The sequence below is a fragment of the Heterodontus francisci genome, chromosome 20 (genome assembly GCF_036365525.1).
Source record: "Heterodontus francisci isolate sHetFra1 chromosome 20, sHetFra1.hap1, whole genome shotgun sequence".
NCBI classification, from domain to species: Eukaryota; Metazoa; Chordata; class Chondrichthyes; order Heterodontiformes; family Heterodontidae; genus Heterodontus; species Heterodontus francisci.
In genome coordinates, this window is record NC_090390.1 from 36,130,827 (window position 1) to 36,151,842 (window position 21,016).

General features: G+C 42.1%; 1 protein-coding gene across 1 annotated transcript in view; it reads left to right on the forward strand.

Annotated features, from left to right (window-relative positions):
- noc3l (NOC3-like DNA replication regulator) overlaps positions 1–21,016 on the forward strand; it is a 79,571-nt gene that overhangs the window by 39,119 nt on the left and 19,436 nt on the right. The window contains 9 exon segments of the mRNA XM_068052606.1: positions 506–599; positions 6,079–6,254; positions 11,005–11,133; positions 13,427–13,558; positions 13,653–13,733; positions 15,156–15,256; positions 15,435–15,507; positions 15,638–15,701; positions 15,885–15,956. Coding sequence (XP_067908707.1) covers positions 506–599; positions 6,079–6,254; positions 11,005–11,133; positions 13,427–13,558; positions 13,653–13,733; positions 15,156–15,256; positions 15,435–15,507; positions 15,638–15,701; positions 15,885–15,956 — 922 coding nt within the window.

Here is a 21,016-nt window from a genome sequence, read left to right on the forward strand (position 1 = left end):
TGCTGAACATTCATCGATTATGAACCTTTTCTTTGGATATATTTCTACAGGGAACATAATGAAAGTGCTGCCCTTGGAAATACAATGTCTGTCACTTGTTTATTACAGGGCTGCACTGATGGGAAACATCTCCCTGAAAGGCTTGGAAGAATTGATAACATGATAATTCAGTTTGCTACGTTCAATGCCATAGGAGATCTGTCATATATAATTTTGGATGTAACACTCCAAAATGTCAAATTATAAGAGGAAAAAGAAACCAATAGTTTCCTGCTATTTTTTCTGATTGCAGGTCTACAACTAGTTTCCTCAATTAGCCTCTAACTAATTGTTTACACAAGTTCCTTATACGGTGTCAATGGGGATCATCTTGTTATACTGCATTTAGTTGCAACTCTGACCTTTATTACAACAGTTAAAATTTGAGTTGTTCAGCTATGACCCACACTGGAGTAATGGGTGAAAAAAGATTTGCAAGCTATAAAAGTACTGTATCTTTTTTCAGGTTAAAAAAGAAACCAAACATCTGAGAGAATTTGAAGAAGGATTAGTATGTCAGTACAAGTTTTACCTGGAAAATCTTGAACAGACTGTTAAAGGTACTTCATGCTTACAACACCACTATATATGTTTATATGTCTATGAAACGTTCTTAAGAAAATGAGCTAATAATTTTAACTAGGGCAGAGATAGCTGCTTAGGGAAGACTTGTATATTGATGCAAAAATATTGTATACCTAATAGTTTTAGACTGAGCAGGCTGGAACCTCACCACTTGGAACAGAGAGGATACGTACATTATGTTGGAATAAACAGGCTGAATGAGTTTGATTCACCTAGAGTTGGCTTACTTTAGTGATAATTGGTGCATTTGCTATTTTAATGTGATAGGATTGGTCTGTTGCATCGGTGGATCTCAAAAGTTTTTTGGTTGAAAGATCCCTTTTCGAATAGTTTAGTAATCATGACCACCCCCCACCCGCTCCACAATCTAAGCTATACTCATTATAGAAAAGTACTGCATGCAAAGAATGTTTTAATAATGCTTTTAAGAAAACAGTTGTTTACTTAGAGTAGCAATTTGAGGAGATTTTCACTGATATAAAGGATAAATGTGACTTCACTAACATTCTAATGCCAATGCAACTGTTTTTAATGTGGTTAAATATTGTCTGTTAATGGCATACCAACCCAGTCAGTTCACAATCAGATCCAGTACAGCTATTGGCCAAATCAATATTAACAGCAGTCACACCATATTTAGATATTTAATGGGCTCAAAGCAAGTTACTATCTTAATTTTAAAAAATCTCCCATAAACAGACGCGTTTCCTTCCCTCTAGTTTTTTGACAGAGCACTCACTTGATGAACGTAATAGTCTCAGGAATATTTTACAGATCTGTGCAAAAGCAGCCTAGCTTCTCAGTGTTATTTAATCATTCGAGTAATTTACATTATTGTAACATCATGGAAGATTTAAGCAAGTCAAGCCTAGCATCACAATAGTAGAGGGCCTCCAGCCTCCCCTCCCTGCTCGCTGAAAGTAAATGTAAGGCTCCGCTGAAATCCGTGGCACCCGAAGCACCCATTACTGTGAATCAGGCTGAGTATTCGGGACCTTCGAAGTGGACATCTTATCAGCTACTCATGCAGGACTAATACTAATTACTGTTAATTTATACCAAGTGGCCTGCTTACCATTTTTTTTTCTTCCTTCCCCCTTGTGTTTTTCTCTTTCTTACTGTCCCACTAGAGAGATTATTTCTTGGACTCCCCTGGAAGGTCTTGATGGAGCTCCAGCAGTCCATGGACCCCAGTGTGAGAACCACAGCATACATGACATGAGTTGAACTCAAGTAATATGGTGTTAGAGATTGGGCTGCATTTCCTAGTCATAATTCTGGGCACTGATTTTAAAGAAGTTAGGGGTTGAATGTTTATTGTATCTGCTATACAATCAGTGATTTGGAAATAATTCTAACTAGTTGTGAAATATCAGTTCCAAATTCCATACTTTTTACTGTTGTTATTCCAAAAGAGAGAGGAAAAAGAAACAGTAACAATAACTTGTATCTGTGCTGTGCCTTTCACAGAAAACGTTCTTCGTGTAGGAGAAAATAAATGCTGAGCAGGAGTTTGAGAATTGGGAGAAATGGTCAAAACTGATTCAGTAAATACTTTTAACAAGTACTTTTAATGCTTATAAGAAAAGAAAGAGCTTCCATTTATATAACTCCTTTCATGTCCCAAAGCACATCACAGCTAATTAATTACCTCTGAAGGGTAGTCATTGTTTTGTAGGCAAACATGGCAGCAAGATGCTCCAAACAACAAATGGATCGATACCCAGTTATTCTGTTTTATAGAGTCATTTACAGCACAGAAGGAGTCCATTTGGCCCATCGAGTTCATTTCAGCAGTCCACTTCCTCTTGAAGTTGTTGATCGTTTCCACTTCCACCACTCTTGTGGACAGATAGTTCCAGGTCGTTACCACCTGCTGCATGTTCCCCCGCCATCTTTTGCCCAAAACTTTCAATCTGTCTCCCCTAGTCCTTGCACCATTTGTTAATGGGAACAGCTTTTCCTTGTCTAACTTATCTAAGCCTGTCATAATCTTATACACTTCTATTAATTTCTCCCTCAATCTCCTATTGTTCTAAGGAGAACAAACCCAGCTTTTCCAACCTAACCCCTTGTAAATAAAATCCTCCATCCCTGGAACCATTCTGATAAATCTCCTTTGCACCCTCTCAAGGACCTTCAATCCTTCCTGAAGTGTGGTGACTGGAACTGGATGCAGTGCTGCATTTGGGGCCTCCCCAGAGCTTTGTAGAGGTTGAGCATAACCTCCCTACTTTTATACTCAATGCCTCTATTTATGAAGCCCAAGATCCCATATGTTTTTTTTTTATTCGTTCATGGGATGTGGGTATCGCTGGCCAGGCCAGCATTTATTGCCCAACCCTAATTTCCCTTGAGAAGGTGGTGGTGAGCTGCCTTCTTGAACTGCTGCAGTCCATGTTGGGTAGGTACACCCACTGTGCTTTTAGGAAGGGAGTTCTGGGATTTTGACCCAGCGACAGTGAAGGAACGGCGATATAGTTCCAAGTCAGGATGGTGTGTGGCTTGGAGGGAACTTGCAGGTGGTGGTGTTCCCATGCATTTGCTGCCCTTGTCCTTCTAGTTGGTAAAGGTTGCAGTTTTGGAAGGGTGGTTTATGAACCACTCTTTCAATATGGCCTGCCATCTTCAAAGATCGATGCACATGCACCCCCAGGTCCCTCTTCCTGCACACTCTTTAGAACTGTGCCATTAAGTATATATTGCTTCTCCCTATTCCTTCTGCCAAAATGCATCACCTCCCACTTCTCAGTATTAAATTCCAGCTGCTACGTCCCTGTCCATTCTGCTAGCCTATCTATGTCCTGTTGCAATTGCAGGCAGTTCATATCATCAGTGTTTGCCGCACCTCCAAGTTTGGTGGTGTCAGCAAAGTTTGAGATTTTGCTCTGTATTCCAAGATCCAACTCATTTTTATATATTTATAAAAAATCAAAAAAGCAGTGATCCTAGCCCTGACCCTTGGGAACACCACTGTCTACCATCCTCCAGTCTGAAAAGCAACCATTTACTGCGACTCACTGTTTTCTGTCCTTAAGCCAATTTTTTATCCAATTGGACAGATTTTCCTATTCCATGAGCTTCAATTTTCTTAACCAGCCTTTTAGTGGTACCTTAATGGTACCTTATAAAATGCTTTCATAAAATCCATATTAACAACACCACATTCCCAACCTTCACTGTTACTTCATCAAAAAATTCAGTTAGATTAGTCAAGCATTATCTGCCTTTTACAAATCCATACTGACTATCCTTAATTAACTCAAACCTCTCGAAGTGTTTGTTGATATTTTCCCTGATTATAGTTTCTAAAACCTTCCCCACCACTGATAAACTAACTGACCTGTAGTTACTAGGACTGTCCTTCCACCCTTTCTTGGATAAGGTGTTTAGTTGAGGGATGAATGTTGACCAGGATGCTGGGAATTTTCCTCCTCTTCAAATAGTAACCTAAAATCTTTTGCATCCACGATAACCATCAAACAGCTCCAATTTAATGTCTCATCCGAAAGCGTTTTAAATAAATGCAGCACTCCATCTGTACTACATTGAAGGGAGGAGATGGTGAGTGCAATGAAGTTTGGAGAAAGAGTTCCTGAGAGTAGTCTTTGCCAATAATGATGGAATGGAGGGAGCGGGGATGGACTAGAGCCATGCATCAGGAAAAAAGGATAAGGAATGGGTCATAAGAACATCAAGAACTTAAAAAAAAAGCTGGATTAAGCCACAGGGCCCCTTGAGTCTGTTCCATCACTCAGTAAAATCATTGCTGATCATCTACCTCAACTTCACTTTCTCGCCATATCCCTTGATTCCCAACAATCCATCAATTTCCATCTTGACTACACTCATTGACAGCATCCACAGGGATAGAAAATTGCAAAGATTCTCAACTCTGGGTGAAGAAATTTCCCTTGTCTCAGTCCTAAATGGCTGATCCCTTATCCTGAGTCTATGGCACCTAGTTCTAAATTCTCCAGCCAGGACAAACAGCATCTCGTCATCTACTCTGTCAAGCCCTCTGAGAATTTTATACATTCTAATGAGATCACCTCTCATTTTTCTAAACTCTGAAGAATATACGAACATGCAATTAGAAGCAGGAGTAGGCCACTCGGCCCCTCGAGCCTGCTCCGCCACTCAACGTGATCATGGCTGACCTGATTGTAACCTCAACTCCACATTCCCACCTACCCCCGATAACCTTTCACCCCCTTGCTGCTCCAGAATCTATCTACCTCTGCCTTAAAAATATTCAAAGACAGGTTTGGCAGGGCCATTTGTAGATGATAATTTTAATGTGTTTCAAGAAAGGGGTCATTGAGCACCAGCGTGACAGACTAGTGTAAATTAATGCAGGACAGAATGTGGGCAAGTTGCATTTTCTGTATGATGAAGCTCAGGAGATCAGCAGCGGACAGTGCAGAATTCTGGTCTCTAGGTAATGCAAGAATAGATAGTAATTCAGCAGCAGTGGAATTAAGCTAAGTTGGGGGAGTCCTAAACCGTTTTGATGACAGACAGCATTATTGGGTTTGAAGCTTAGCTCAATGTTAAACAGGATTCGAGATAATATGCTGTTTGGTTCAGCACAAGTGAGGAGTTGGGAAGAGGGATAGATCTGGAAGTAAAGATTTAGAGTTGGCAGGAACTATGTAAGAGGTCTTTGGTCTTCCTAATGGCTATTCTGGCTACAACTTGGTATCAGACAGACATTCTAACAGAGGCCGTTGTTGGTGACTTTGACCAGGGCGGTCATGGGTGGATGGAATCCAACAAGATTTGTTCAGGGTTCGAGTTGAGCACGTAACTGGGAGGTGACCACACTTTTTGAGAATCTTGTATCAGCATTAATCCTGCTGATTGTGTGTGTGTAGTTACACTGATCTTTTGTGTTTTGTGAAATAAAAGTCTTGACCATCTTATGTGTCATGAATTTGACTAGTCTTGATGGTTTCCCAGTGGCCAAGAGCATTGCATTCAAATGTAACACAGAGCAGCCACGAGAATAGGGAGTTTGTGAAACAGAAAGTTCAAATTGACTCTTGTGGAGACTAGGAATAGTTTTTTGTAGATTCCAATCTATATTTTGATTAGGGCCCAATTAATTGGCATTGATTCAAAGCTTCAGCTGCAGTATAGTGTTTCAAGGATTTTGTGAATGAGTTGTGCATAACTATACAATTCAGACCTGTAGCAGTCAGAGCTATATTTAATAAAGGACAGACTTCTGTTTAAGTGGCGTGAGTTGGTGAATTGAGTTCAATGTTCAGTTACTGCTGCTGTTTTAAACCATATCCAAACAGGCTTTTATTGTGCAATATTGGTTGGTGCCATGGAGATTAGAACAGTAGAATGAAGAGCAGCATTAATAAAAGAAGCAAGCTGAATTTAGCCCTTATTGGCATTTTGCCATTTTCAAATTTAAGCATATTTTCCTTTTTCTTCACCCAGACTGGAAGCAGATGAAGAAAAAGAAGAGTGATGTTGTTTCATTAAAAGCATATAAAGGTCTTGCAGAAGTGGCTATAAAATGTCTCTGTGAACTGCTAGTGGCTTTGCCACATTTTAACTTCCATAACAATATTGCGGTGATGATTGTACCACTTATGAATGATGCATCAAGAAAGGTAAATGTCTTTTGTGTGTATATTACTATATTTGGATAGGTCATGTGATGCCATGTATCTTCATGATATATGCTGCATAATGATTAAAAATTTTTTAAAGTAAATTGACTGTACTACTTCTTCAGAAGAGCCATGGAAAAATTATGAAAATGGCCCCCTTTTGATGTTTCTGCTGCTTATCTGTTGAAGTTATGGCACGACAACGAGAGAACCCCAGTGGAAATTTACTCCTGTATATTTAGTATGTTCCAAAGTGTGCTTAGTAGAGTACAAATCTGATGTTCATAAACTACTCAGTATGGTTTGTCTTTATGGTCACTTGATTGATTTATTTGTAATTCATGCCAGTCATCTATTAATTTATATTTGTCATAACTCTATTAACAACCTGATACAGAGAACCTCAAAATGAGGATAGAATCACTATCCACAATGGATTGTCTTTTACAGCACATTAATTGCCTTGGCGCGTTGGGAAGAAATTGTGCTTATCTTCAATGATTATGATCACAATTTTGTATTTAGAATGTACAGTTCAAAACAGGGTTGTCCAACCTTATTGCGTGGGGGGCCACATTACAATTTTTGTCTTACATAAGGGATCGGTGAGACAATTTCAAAAAGATAAAGGCATTGAAAATTTATCTCACTATTAATCAAAACAACAAGTGTGCATTTCTGTGAAGAAGCTTTAAATGAGAAGACTAATCTATTGACTATTCCCCTCCCTCCCTCCCTCTCTCTTTCCCCTCCCTCCCTCTCTCTTTCCCCTCCCTCCCTCTCTCTTTCCCCTCCCTCCCTCTCTCTTTCCCCTCCCTCCCTCTCTCCCCTCCCTCCCTCTCTCTCTCCCCTCCCTCCCTCTCTCTCCCCCCTCCCTCCCTCCCTCTCTTCCCCCCTCCCTCCCTCCCTCTCTCCCCCCTCCCTCCCTCCCTCTCTCCCCCCTCCCTCCCTCCCTCTCTCCCCCCTCCCTCCCTCCCTCTCTCCCCCCTCCCTCCCTCCCTCTCTCCCCCCTCCCTCCCTCCCTCTCTCCCCCCTCCCTCCCTCCCTCTCTCTCCCCTCCCTCCCTCTCTCTCTCTCTTCCCCTCCCTCCCTCCCTCTCTCTCTCTTTCCCCTCCCTCTCTCTCTCTTTCCCCTCCCTCTCTCTCTCTCTCTCTCTCTTTCCCCTCCCTCTCTCTCTCTCTTTCCCCTCCCTCTCTCTCTCTCTTTCCCCTCCCTCTCTCTCTCTCTTTCCCCTCCCTCCCTCTCTCTCTTTCCCCTCCCTCCCTCTCTCTCTTTCCCCTCCCTCCCTCTCTCTCTTTCCCCTCCCTCCCTCTCTCTCTTTCCCCTCCCTCCCTCTCTCTCTTTCCCCTCCCTCCCTCTCTCTCTTTCCCCTCCCTCCCTCTCTCTCTTTCCCCTCCCTCCCTCTCTCTCTTTCCCCTCCCTCCCTCTCTCTCTTTCCCCTCCCTCCCTCTCTCTCTTTCCCCTCCCTCCCTCTCTCTCTTTTCCCTCCCTCCCTCTCTCTCTTTCCCCTCCCTCCCTCTCTCTCTCTCCCCTCCCTCCCTCTCTCTCTCTCCCCTCCCTCCCTCTCTCTCTCTCCCCTCCCTCCCTCTCTCTCTCTCCCCTCCCTCCCTCTCTCTCTTTCCCCTCCCTCCCTCTCTCTCTTTCCCCTCCCTCCCTCTCTCTCTTTCCCCTCCCTCCCTCTCTCTCTTTCCCCTCCCTCCCTCTCTCTCTTTCCCCTCCCTCCCTCTCTCTCTTTCCCCTCCCTCCCTCTCTCTCTTTCCCCTCCCTCCCTCTCTCTCTTTCTCTGACCCTCCCCCCTCCGCTCTCTGACCCCCCCCGCCTGCTCTGCCCGCCTTTCTCTGCCCCCACTGCACCATCCCCTTGCCCCCCCCATACCTTCTATTCGCCAGCACTGCAGAGGCCTTGGGTCCCGGTTGGTTCATTTATTCCTGGTGAGAGTCCTCCCTGTGTTACAATTTGGCCATGAAGTAGGGATCCCACCCCCAAACCCAGAGACAGGGTGTCTCATGTTACAAGGCATCCTCTCTTTGCGACGGAACCCCCCTCGCTACTGCTAAGATCCCAGCAGCGGCGGGAAGAGGCCGTTACCTGGCCATTAATAGGCTAATTAAGGGCCTCAATTGGTCTCTGGACAAGAAGATCGTCGTCAGCCTATCCCGCCCCCGGGGAACTGGGATTCGCAGCGTCGGGTTCCATGACAAGTGGTTCCACTCCGATTCTCTGGCCCCCACCCCTGCGCCACAAAACCTACTTTCTGGATGAGGAAAAGATCCAGCCTATAAAATGTAAATCCATGTTTTCATTAATTTGCATAAGTCTCAAATTGATTATCTTGGTGTTCCGATGCAAGATTTTTCCACCAGTGAGACAAGAAATAGTGCTTAAAATGGCCCTGTCCAAATCTAGAACAGAGTTACTAGGACTTGGGGCTATTTAGAGCCCTGGGCCACAAGTTACACAGCCTCTGCTTTCTCATAACTTCTATGTTTTTCACAGGAAGTATTATTTTGTATTGCTATTTCATAGTAGTTGCAGAAAGTTATTTCAATGGAATGTAGTTAACTCCTTAATCATTTAATGTTACCCCAAAGGAATCAGGAAATAAATCAGAGCCTACATGAATATGAATAACTAGACAGTAGTTTGAGTTTCATGGAACTTGTTTTGTTTTATTGGTTATTTGAAACTTTGTTCTGTATTTTCTTAAAATATAAAATATTTCTGGTTCCTCATTAATGTGATATTTATCATTCATACTGCAGTTTTGGGCTAGTTTGAAGATAGTTTTGCTCATCTTAGTACTTTAGTGAGTAGCTGAGCTCTGAAGACCAGTGAATCTCAGCTTCAATATGTTGAGTTAGCTGATCTCAGCCACAATAGCAGTGGAGATGCTACAGTTGGTCTTGGCTCCCTTGGATTACGATGGGGAAAATCAGGCAAAGTTTTCACGATTGATCACTGTTCAGCAACTTATGCTAAATTGCTTATGCATGGGATATTGGATGAGAAAGGGGTCAGGCTTGGTTGTGATGTCTCCCAAGGTCAAATTGCCTGCCTCCATTCACTGTCAATAGTCACATATGAATAATAGCTATTGGAAATATAGTTATTTCTTTTGAGGTGAGCAGATTTCATTGTTTTAAAACTCACTCATTTTCTGTAATGGGAGCATTATGGCTTGACCATCCCACTTTCGAAACACTGGCTCTCACCTAAAACTATTGTCAAAGGAGTTCGAGCAATGCTGTTGAGCTTGATGCAGGTGCTTCTCTTCAGCTGTAGTTTCAGAGACAAACAAATGAAAGGCAAGAACAAAAGATTAAGCAAGGGAGAGTAAGAGAAATGAAGTGAAAGAGAGAAAGTGACGCATAGTCTCTGTGTACCTTATTTGCACAATCTTTTCTTGCTTTGTGCCTCAATTCTCATCATTTGCTTTTCCATCTCCTCTCTACTGCTCATCACCTGCTCTACCAGAGGCCATTCTTTCAACTGTAGCACCCCTGCCATTTGGAACAGTGTCCCAAATCCAACTTACCTGGCTACTCTTTCAAAAACCTCCTAAATATGTATCTTTGTCTTTGATTTTGGTCCACTGCAGTGTCCAACTCCGCTTGCATATTCTGGTCTTCTGCCCCACTTGCAAAATGTTCTGAGGCATTCTACTATGTGAGGAGTGCTATATAAATACAAAGTTGTTGTAAGATACTATTTATCAAATGACACAATGAGTGCATATGTGTACATTACACATCGGATACTAGGTTTTTATAAATGGGAGCATAGAGCATAAAAGCAAAGTGGTAATGCACAAATCATTGATTAAACTGCTGTTAAAATATTACGTCCAGTTTTGGGCACCAGTTGGGAAGATAAAATGGTCATGGATACAGTTCGGAAGAGAAAGATATCCAGGTTGAGGGGCTTTAAATATAAGACACTAGAGAAACTGACATTATTTTCGTTGAGGTTAAGAGGAGCTATGGCAGAGGTAATCAAATTTATGAAGTGTTTTGATAAGATAAGAAGTATCCTTGCATTTGTAATCTCGGCATCACAAAATACTTCACAGTGAATTAAGTATTTTTGAAGTGTAGTCACTGTTTTAATCTAGAGAAATACTTCAGCCAATTTAGACACAGGAAGGACTCGTGGAATGAGGTAAATGAACAATCTGTTTTAATGATGGTTGAAGGATAAGTATTTTCAGGACACCACTTGCCTGCTCATCTTTTATGCCCATCCCTAAGAGGGTAGATAGGGCTTCAGTTTAACATCTCAGTCAAACAATAACCTCTCCAGTGTTGCACTGGTGTATCAGCCTGGATTATGTGCTGAAGTATGTGGAGTGAGGCTTGAACCCACAACCTTCTGACTTGGACGCTAGATTACTACCACTGACCTGAGGCTGACATCTTGGTAAATGAGGATAAACTATTACTAGTCAATGATCTGGTAATTTAAGGGATTATTTTTAAGACCATCACCAAAACAACAGAGGTTTTTTTTTTAAGAGTATTGTTGGGAAATAATATGCCCTACTGGAAATAGTGGTAGAAGCGGAATCCACACTAGCTTGCAAAAGGAAAGTGGATAAGTAGTTGAAAAAGAGAACTTTTAAAGGGTCTGGTAAAAGACACAGAATGGGACTTAACTGTGATGGAATGCCTGTTTTTGTGTTATAAAATTCTGTGATTCTATTCTGTGATAGGTGTTTTATGTGCCTTTGTTATTTACAGTGATGTTCCTTCAGATTTCAGAAATGTGTTGTGGAGCTGTGGAAAAGCTTTTTAAGCAGGACAAAATCGGCCAGCCCTCGCTTGCGGTGGTCAAAATAATTTCCGGTCTTGTTAAAAGCAGAAACTATGAGGTCAAACCTGAAGTAAGTTCTAGTGAGTTAAGTAATTGCAACCTTTTAATTGGTATTACCTCAAGCACTACATTTGAAACTTTGTGGTGGTCTAAGTAAAAAGACACCAACAGAAACAGGCTGAATTTTCCCGCCCCTACGGTGGCGGGCTTGCAGGCAGGGAACCCAAGAAAATGGCAGGGAGCTGCATCGGAGTGCCTTCCCCACACATTTCCGCTGCCAGGGAACTTTTCCAGGAGCAAGATGGGAGGTGCGTTGGCTGCCTGCCCCCTGTCATGTGTGGAAGCCGCCAGCTCAATGGAGACAGCCTTCCTGTGGGAGGCCGGGGGGCCTTTGGAGCCTGAGGTCCCACGCTCCAATGTCCGGGCTGAATTAATAAAAGGCCATAATTGCAGACCAGACCGATGCAATGGGTTTCTCCTCCAGGCCGATTTACCGGTGATGCCGGTGACTTGATGTCTGATATGGAGGCCAGCAAGGGCACCTCCGTGTTGTGGAGCCTCTCTCAGTGGGCTGTCAGTCCTCTGATTGGGCCAGCAGCATCGGGAGCCCATCCTTTATAGGACAGCAAGCTTGGAGATGGCCAGTTAGGAGGATGCCTCTGGGAAGATTGCTCCGTCGGTCTAGCTGCCAGTCCTGAAGCCTGCGGGAACTAGTTTAAACAAAAATAAAACATCCAAATTTAAAGCTGATGAATCTTTCATTATAAAAATCAGTGAAAAAGATTATTGCAAAAAATAGCATTTGAAGGAACTATATTCAATTTGGGTCTATAAATCAGTTTTTCTACCTGTTTTTTGGCTTTTAATATTTACTTACAGATATAAACTGGACAGCTTTAAATCTTCAGGTTGTAATTTAGAAATTAAAACAGACTTATTTTGACTTCTGCGCATCAAACTCTAGTTTAGCCAAACAATGAGGCGGGTGCAAAAGGGTAATGTGTATATATGCCATTAAATTGACTCATTCTTCTTCGAATGTTAGAAAGGGTGTTGGCTACAATCTTGCTAGTGGCTCTACATCACCTCTTGATTTACGTTTTAGCATTACTGTTAAAGATAGGATTGATATTTCATGTAAAATTCATCCTCACATTATTTCTGTTTGTTCATAAATATTTCATTACCTCACGGATGATTTGTCCAAACATAATTAAAATTTGTAAATTCAAAATACATTTTGTAAGCTACTGCAAGGCACTTGCTAAGGGCCCACAGTGTGAGGAGTGGTGTACTTGAGACCTGCAGTAGAGTGCTTAGTTTACTTTTCATGTTTTCACATCTCCATCTTCCCCTCAGGAAAAGCTGAAGGATTCTCAATTTAGGCCCATAGGCGCATTGAGCAATAAGTTTACTTGTGATAGCAAGGTGGGATGCAAGCTGGACCCTGGGCCATAGTAGGGGTACTGCTAATTTTCAGAATGGTTCTGCAATTTAAAGGTTGCATCTTAAATGCTTGTAGTACAAACTTTTGCGATCTCTTTTTGAAGGCTTGATTCTTCAGGCGTACAATATTTTGAGAATGTCGACTGTCATATTGTTATGCTGTAAAGAAGTAATCTTAAGCCCACAAAAATTGAATTGCTTGACTTTATGTTGGGATAATCTGAATACATTATCCAAAAGGTATTATGTAGTAGTTGTAGGCAAATTGAATATGAAAGAATAAAAATGGTAACATCCAAGTCCTAAAGTGTTTTGCTTATCATAACTTTTTAAAGTGCTGATTATGAAATTATGATTGCATTTTTTTTAATTCATTACTCTGTTCAAATTATATCTCCATGTTATCATTAGAAGTGTATTCTTGCTTCATCTCCTCAGGTCAAGATGGAAAAGTACTCTGTTATCTTCGTTGTTTTCATGCTTGCTTTAAATGTTTGGGAACGGGTTGTATGTCCATCTTCGCAGCCTTGGTGGTCATGGGTGGTGCACAAAGACAGAGTGATAGAAATAATGAACTAAAAGATCTATATGTATAGTGAAATTTAGTTTGGTGCTCTGCTGCATCATACCATTCCTGATATGAAATATATTGATTCACCAGGGAGTAACATCATAATTTTAAAATGTACAGAAATGTCAATAGATCCAGCAACCCTGTACTCCTTTACTTTTTATAGACCAACCTGACTACCTGTCTGCTCAGCATGTCGTTTCATCCTTCTCTGTACAGAAATCCATTTAGTTATGCTGAGTCATTTGTACTGTTCACTTGTTATGGTCTTCCCTGGTAACTTATTTCTACACCTTGTGATTCCAATCAGGCATAATCTGTTCAAATGCAATTTTTCTCCAATCAGGTGCTGAAGACATTTCTTGCATTGCGGATTAAGGAAGTGGAAGTTAAAAAAGATTCGGAAGAGATCGCCCCTAAAAAAAGATTCATGACGTGCAAAGAGAAGAGGAAAAATCTTTCCAGGATGCAAAGAAAGGTACTGCTTCTACTGTCCAATTCTTGTTGCAGCACCAGGTGTGGAAATGGTTCGACAAGTAAATCAATTTGTTTTTAAAATGTCTGTTTTTCAGTGGAAAAAAGCAGAGGAGAAACTAGAGAAAGAACTTCTAGAAACAGAAGCTTCAGAGAGTACAGACAAAAAACTAAAACTGGTATGTAGTTTCTGTGTTTCAGTCTTTAGTACCTCTACATTAAAGCCTGGCTCGGATATAAAATTAAAACCCGACCTGACCACAGCTGACCTGAGCCCTTCAATTTTTTTTCGAGCCCCATCCGACCCGAATCTCCTTCATCTGTTCCAGCAGCAGGCTATTCCTGCTGCTGGAGTTGTGGGGAATCATGGGTAAGCCTGATCCCGTGACTTCCTGGAAGCAGAGTCCAGCCCGACCCTACCCGAGCCCGAATGCTGGACTCAGAATTTCAACCAGACCCGAACCCGATACATGTAGTCGGGTAGCCAGGCTTTACTCTACATCTCTGATTTGCTCCTAAATAGTGATCCCTGAAAGCACGCTACCGACATCTTCCATCCAACCAAGTCAGAAACAGATTTACAATAGATCAAAAAGGTACTGAAATTTAAAAAAGAAGCTACCACAGCTGGAGTTCTACAAACCACTCATCTGCTATTGATATTTGTTGTGGAGTGAGGTCACGAAGATGATCTGAGATGATTTTAAAAGGGTGTAATCGAGTGAAATATATGCAGAGTTTATGATACTACAGTAAAGTGTGGAGTGCTTGTGGTGGAACTGAAAGATGATGTAAACAAGAAAGATCTAAAGCATTAAAAATGAGCTGCATGTGGAAGGTGAGTGTGCATTTTAAAATTACTTTTGCTCCAAAGATTTTATTAAAGTCATACACTAGTCAGCTTGTTTGCGACATCTGTGAATTAAGCATTGTTTGCAGTCACTGATTTGGTTTGTTGGTCCTCGTAGTGTAACCATTTCATTGTGAGCTACTGGCACTGCAATTTGCCTGTGGCATATCAACAGTGCTACTTTGTGTCCCCAATTCTTAATCAAAATCTGACAGCTGACATCAATCTGTAAGACTGCTTATTTTGGGGGCAGATACCTTGTCCTCTGTTCTAAGTTTTCTGTGTGTTTGTGACCGCATGTAAGCAACATGCCACAATGATTAGTGATCTGCTGAATTCAGTTTCTGTTGCTTTCTTCTTTGCTCAGTTGAGAAATGATATTGTTTATAGTTACAAGAAATGCTGGAAATACTGAGCAGATCTGGAGCATCTATGGAGAGAGAGAAGCAGTCGATGTTTCAGGTCAGTGACCTTTCATCAGAACTGGCCAGTTGATGAAAGGTCACTGACCTGAAACGCTAACTCTGCTTCTCTCTCTTCAAATGCTGCCAGACCTGTGAGTATTTCCAGTATTTCTTAGTTTTTATTTCAGATCTCCAGCATCTGCAGTATTTTGCTTTTATTTTATTGTTTATAGTTAGTTGTGTAGATGGATTACTTCTACAAAAAATGTTGAACTTTCTCAATATGTTTTATTTTTCATTCATACAAAGTAAAATTTTACTAATGGAGTTTTCTGTTTTGCTGACAGCACACTGAAATCCTAAACATTATGTTTCTGACGTACTTCAGAATCCTGAAAAAAGCACAAAAATCTGTTCTCCTTCCTGGTGTTCTGGAAGGCCTTGCCAAGTAAGGGAGCACTTTTAATTTGTTTGTACATTGCAGGGACGCTGTTTAAAACTAGAATTCCAACATCACTGTTTAAGTTTTGTGATTTGACTCTTGCAATTGCAGATCACTGTATAATCAGCTGTATTTTCAATGTTCTTTCCAAATGTAGAGATTAACCGTATAAATGTTCTCACAGATTTGCTCACCTGATTAATGTGGAATTCTTTGATGACCTTCTGGTAGTACTATATTCTCTGATTGACTCTGGGGTGAGTGCACGTTATTCCATTACTTAATTTAAGTGGAGAGATTTTATATTGCATATCATTGGATCAGACGTCTTGCTCTTGTATTGATTGCTATGTACCCTTAGACTGAACTTCAGTTTTCTCGTTACAGAGTCTTAATTACAGAGAGTGCCTTCATTGTATTCAGGCTGCCTTTCATGTACTTTCTGGTCAAGGTAGGACCCTTTGATGAGCAGACTTTCAGATGTCATGTGAAATGTAATGGTGGCAATCGTTTCTTAATTTCACAATATATCTGATCATTATGCTGCTCTTCTTAAAATGTCAGATTGAAACTTTTAAAAGCAACTCCCGACTCTACAAATTCAAATGTTTCAACTTTCTTTTGTGTTCTTCAGGTGATGTGTTGAACATTGACCCTATGAAATTTTACACTCACCTTTACAAGATGTTGTTTGCACTACATGCTGGTAAGTTAAAGTTTCTGTGTATTTTTTCTTTGTGATAATGAATTAACAAATAGCAAAGCTGTGGCAGGTCAAGTGCTACACTAGACTCCCAACCAGAATTTTGAGAGCTCCAGTCACCAAGAAAGGATCCCATGTAACACAGCTCATACCTCTTGAATTTTAGCTCATTGCTCAATAAGGAAGTTACTTTGATGGCCATCTTTCCAAGTTCCTGGAAACTGTGCTGTAGGCAAATTAAAGGTTTGTACATAAATTTTGGAAGCTGATTAGTGTACTATGACGATTAGTATTAATTCTATTATCATATTTATCTAGTTTAGTTTTATAGGAAGAAAATATTGACAAAATTGAGAGTGCATGGAGATAGGAGTAACATTATGATATGGGTTGGGAATTATCTGGGAGGTCGGAAAAGGATATGGATTTTTAAAAATTCTCTGATTAGAATATGACAAGTGGCGTTCCCAAGGGATCTGTACTATGGTCTCAGCTTTTCACCATATTTATCAGTGACTAGGATGAAGGGAAAAATATCGCCCCCCTCAAGTCTAAATCAGGGGAAACGATCACTGACCCAAGCAAGCAAATGGACCGCTGGGTGGAGCACGACCTAGAACTGTACACCAGGGGAAAATGATGTCACTGATGCTGCCCTCAATGCAGCCCAATCTCTGCCAGTCATGGACGAGCTGAACGAACAGCCAAAAAAATCGGAGCTCAGTAACGCCATTGATTCTCTAGCCAGTGGAAAAGCCCCTGGAAAGGACGGCATTACCACTGAAATAATCAAATGTGCCAAGCCTGCTATACTCTCAGCACTCCATGAACTGCTTTGCCTGTGCTGGGATGAGGGAGCGCTACCACAGGACATGCGCGATGCCAATATCACCACCCTTTATAAGAACGAGGGTGACCGCAACAACTACCATGGAATCTCCCTGCTCAGCACAGTGGGGAAAGCTTTCGCTCGAGTCATTTTAAAAAGACTCCATAAGCTGGCTGAGCGTGTCTACCCTGAGGCAAAGTGCAGCTTTCGAGCAGAGAGATCCACCATTGATCTGCTATTCTCCCTTCACCAGCTACAGGAGAAATTTTGCAAACAACGGATGCCCCTCTACATTGCCTTCATAGATCTCACCAAAGCCTTTGACCTCGTCAGCAGACGTGGTCTCTTCAGACTACTAGCAAAGATCGGATGTCCACCAAAGCTACTAAGCATCATCACCTCATTCCATGACAATATGAAAGGCACAATTCAGCATAACTGTGCCTCATCAGACTCCTTTCCCATCCTGAGTGGTGTGACAAAGGGTTGTGTTTTCACATCCACACTGTTTGGGATCTTCTTCTCACTGCTGCTCTCTCATGTGTTCAAGTCTTCAGATCAGATGGCAGGTTGTTCAACCTTGCCCGTCTTAGAGCGAAGACCAGAGTGCGGAAGGTCCTCATCAGGGAACTCTTCTTTGCTGACTTTGCTGCATTAACATCTGACACGGAAGAGTGTCTGCAGAGACTCATCAACAGGTTTGCGGCTGCCTGCAACGAATTTGGCCTAATCATCAGCCTGAAGAAAACGAACATCATGGGACAGGATGTCAGAAATGCTCCATCCGTCAATATCAGCGACCACACTCTGGAAGTGGTTCAAGAGTTCACCTACCTATGCTCAACCATCACCAGTAACCTGGCTCTTGATGCAGAAATCAACAAGCGCATGGGAAAGGCATCTGCTGCTATGTCCAGACTGACCAAGAGGGTGTGGGAAAATGGTGCACTGACACGGAACACAAAAGTCCGTGTGATTCAAGTCTGTGTCCTTAATACCTTGCTGTACGGCAGCGAGGCCTGGACAACGTATGTCAGCCAAGAGCGACGTCTCAACGCATTCTATCTTCAGTGTCTGGAGAATCCTTGGCATCAGGTGGCAGGACCGTATCTCCAATGCAGAAGTCCTCGAGGCAGCCACCATCCCCAGCATGTATGCTTTACTGAGCCAGCGGCATTTGAGATGGCTTGGCCTGAGCCGCATGGAAGATGTCAGGATCCCCAAGGACGTTTTGTACAGTGAGCTCGTCACTGGTATCAGACCCACCAACCGTCCATGTCTTCGCTTTAAAGACGTCTGCAAACGCGACACGAAGTCTTGCGACATTGATCACAAGTCGTGGGAGCCAGTTGCCAGCGATTGCCAGAGCTGGCGGTCAGCTATAAAGGCGGGGCTGAAGAGAGGCGAGTCAAAGAGACTCGGCAGTTGGCAGGAAAAGAGACAGAAGTGTAAGAAGAGAGCCAACTATGTAACAGCCCCGACAACCAACTTTATTTGCAGCACCTGTGGAAGAGTCTGTCACTGTAGAATTGGCCTTTATAGCCATTGCTCCACAAACCACTGACCACCTCTAAGCGCTTGCCCATTGTCTCTCGAGACAAGGAGGCCAAAAGGAGGAAAGGAAGGATGAAAGGAAAAAGAATTGTATATTCAAGTTTCCAGATAACACTTAAGTTGCAAAGGATATAGGCAGACTAAATGAGTGAGCAAAACTATGGCAAATGGAGTTCAATGTGGGGAAGTGTGAGGCCATCAGCTTTGGATCTGAGAAAGATAAACTGGGGTATTTTCTTAATGATGAAAGCCTTGGACCCGTGGAAGATAAAAAGGATGTTGGTGTCCATGCACACAACTTTCTAAAAGCTAGTGCATATGTACAAAAAGTAATCAAGAAAAGTATCTTAAGGGCATTGTAATTCAAAATTGATGCTTCAGACATACACAGCTGTGGCCAGATCACATCTGGAATGGCCACATTCAGTTTTGGGTACCACACCGCAGGAAAGATACTGGTTTTGGAAAGAGCACGGCACAGGTTCACCAGCATGATATCAGGACTTAAACAATTATATTATGAGGACAGGTTTAATACACCCTTTGAATCCCCTTGAGTTTGGGCAGTTGAGGGGGGTAATTGTTGTATTTAAAATTATTTAAGTGAGTCAGTAGAGTAGACTATTTCCTCATGTCGGAGAATTCAGGAATAATAAAATTAGAACTAGGTCACAAGAACACAAGAAATAGGAGCAGGAGTAGGCCTTTCAGCCCCTGGAGCCTGCTCCGCAATTCAATAGGATTGTGGCTGATCTGTTTGTGGCCTTAATTCCACTTTTCTGCGTGCCCCCCATAACCCTTGACTCTCTTGTCGATCAAAAATCTAACTCAGCCTTGAATATATTCAGTGTCTCATCCTCCACTGCTCTCTGGGGAAGAGAATTCCACAGACTAACGACCCTCTGAGAAAAAAATTGTCCTCATCTCTGTCTTAAAATGGAAACCCCTAATTTTTAAACTGTGTCCCCCAGTTGTAGACTCTCCTACAAGGGGAAACATCCTCTAAGCATCCACCCTGTCAAGTCCCCCAGGATCTTATATGTTTCAATAAGATCACCTGTCATTCTTTCTGAACTCCAGTGGGCATAGGTCCAACCTGCTTAACCTTTCCTCATAAGATAGCCCCTTCATCCCAGGAATCAGTTGAGTGAACCTTCTCTGAACTGCTAATACAATTATATCCTTTCATAGGAACAGGAGTAGGCCATTCAGCCCATCGAGCCTGCCCCGCCATTCTACATATCCTCATATTCCTTTAGGTCATTGGTATTTAGAAATCTGTCAATCTGGGCTTTAAACATACTCAATTACTGAGCTTCTACAGCCCTCCAGGGTAGAGAATTCCAAAGATTCACAACTCTCTGAATAAAGAAATTTCTCCTCATCTCTGTCAAAAGTGGCTTCCCCCTTAATTCATCTTAGTTTGTTCAGTTTGCTTACCCACTTTTTTTTTCATGTTTGTACTTGCTGCTATTCAATTTTCAGTCCGTTAACACCTTATCTGTACTAATGCTTTGTCTTTCAACACATCATTAACATATTGTTTGCCTTTGCTCCATGACATTCTGGTCAGCTATTCTGTGACCTCGTCCTATTTACACCTTCTCCTTTGTTATCTCTTGCCCCGCCCCTGCTTTACTTGCTTATAACCTTTGACATTTCTAATATTTGCCAGTTCCAAAGAAGGATCACTGACTCGAAACGGTAACTCTGCTTCTCTCTCCACAGATGCTGTCAGACCTGCTGAGTATTTCCAGCATCCGCAGTATTTTGCTTTTATTTTAGGGGAAACATCTTACCTGCATCTACGTTGTCTTTAAGTATCCCTTTAAGTATTTTGTAGGTTTCAATGAGATCACCTCTAATTCTTCAAAACTCTAGAGAATGCAGGTCCAGTTTTCCCAATTTCTCTTCATAGGACAGTCCCGCCATCCTGGGAACAAGTCTGGTGAACTTTCTTCGTTGCACTCCCTCTATGGCAATAATATCTTTCCTGAGGTAAGGGGACCAAAACTGCACACAGTACTGCAGGTGCAGTCTAGTCAAGGTTCTAGACAATTGAAGCAAGACTTCGCTACTCTTCTACTCAAATCCTCTTGCGATAAAGGATAACATAACATTAGCCTTCTTAATTGCTTGCTGCACCTGCAGGTTAGCTTTCAGTGACTTATTGACGAGGACACCCAGGTCCCTTTGTACATCTACACTTCCAAATCTCTTACCATTTAAGAAATACTCTGCACATCTGTTCCTCCTACCAAAGTGGATAACCTCACGTTTTTCCACATTATATTGGATCACTGGACCTGTTTCTGGCGAGGGTGGGATCTGTACAAGTTGGATGCGTTGCACCTGAACCGGAACGGAACCAACATCCTTGCTGGGAGGTTTGCTAGTGCTGGTGGGGGGGGGGAAGTTTAAACTGATTTGGCAGGGGGGTGGGATACAGAGTGGAAGCACAGTAGGGGGTGATGTACCATCAAATATAAATGAGAAGCTAAGTCAATCTGGAGGGCAGAGTAAATGTAGACCTGTTAAGGCTCAAGCAAATAATGCAAGGCTGGTTGTATCTATTTTAATACAAGGAGCCTGACTAGTAAGTCAGATGAATTGAGGGCGTTGATTAACACATGGGAATATGATATTATTGCTATCACTCAGACAAAATTGAGGGAAGGGC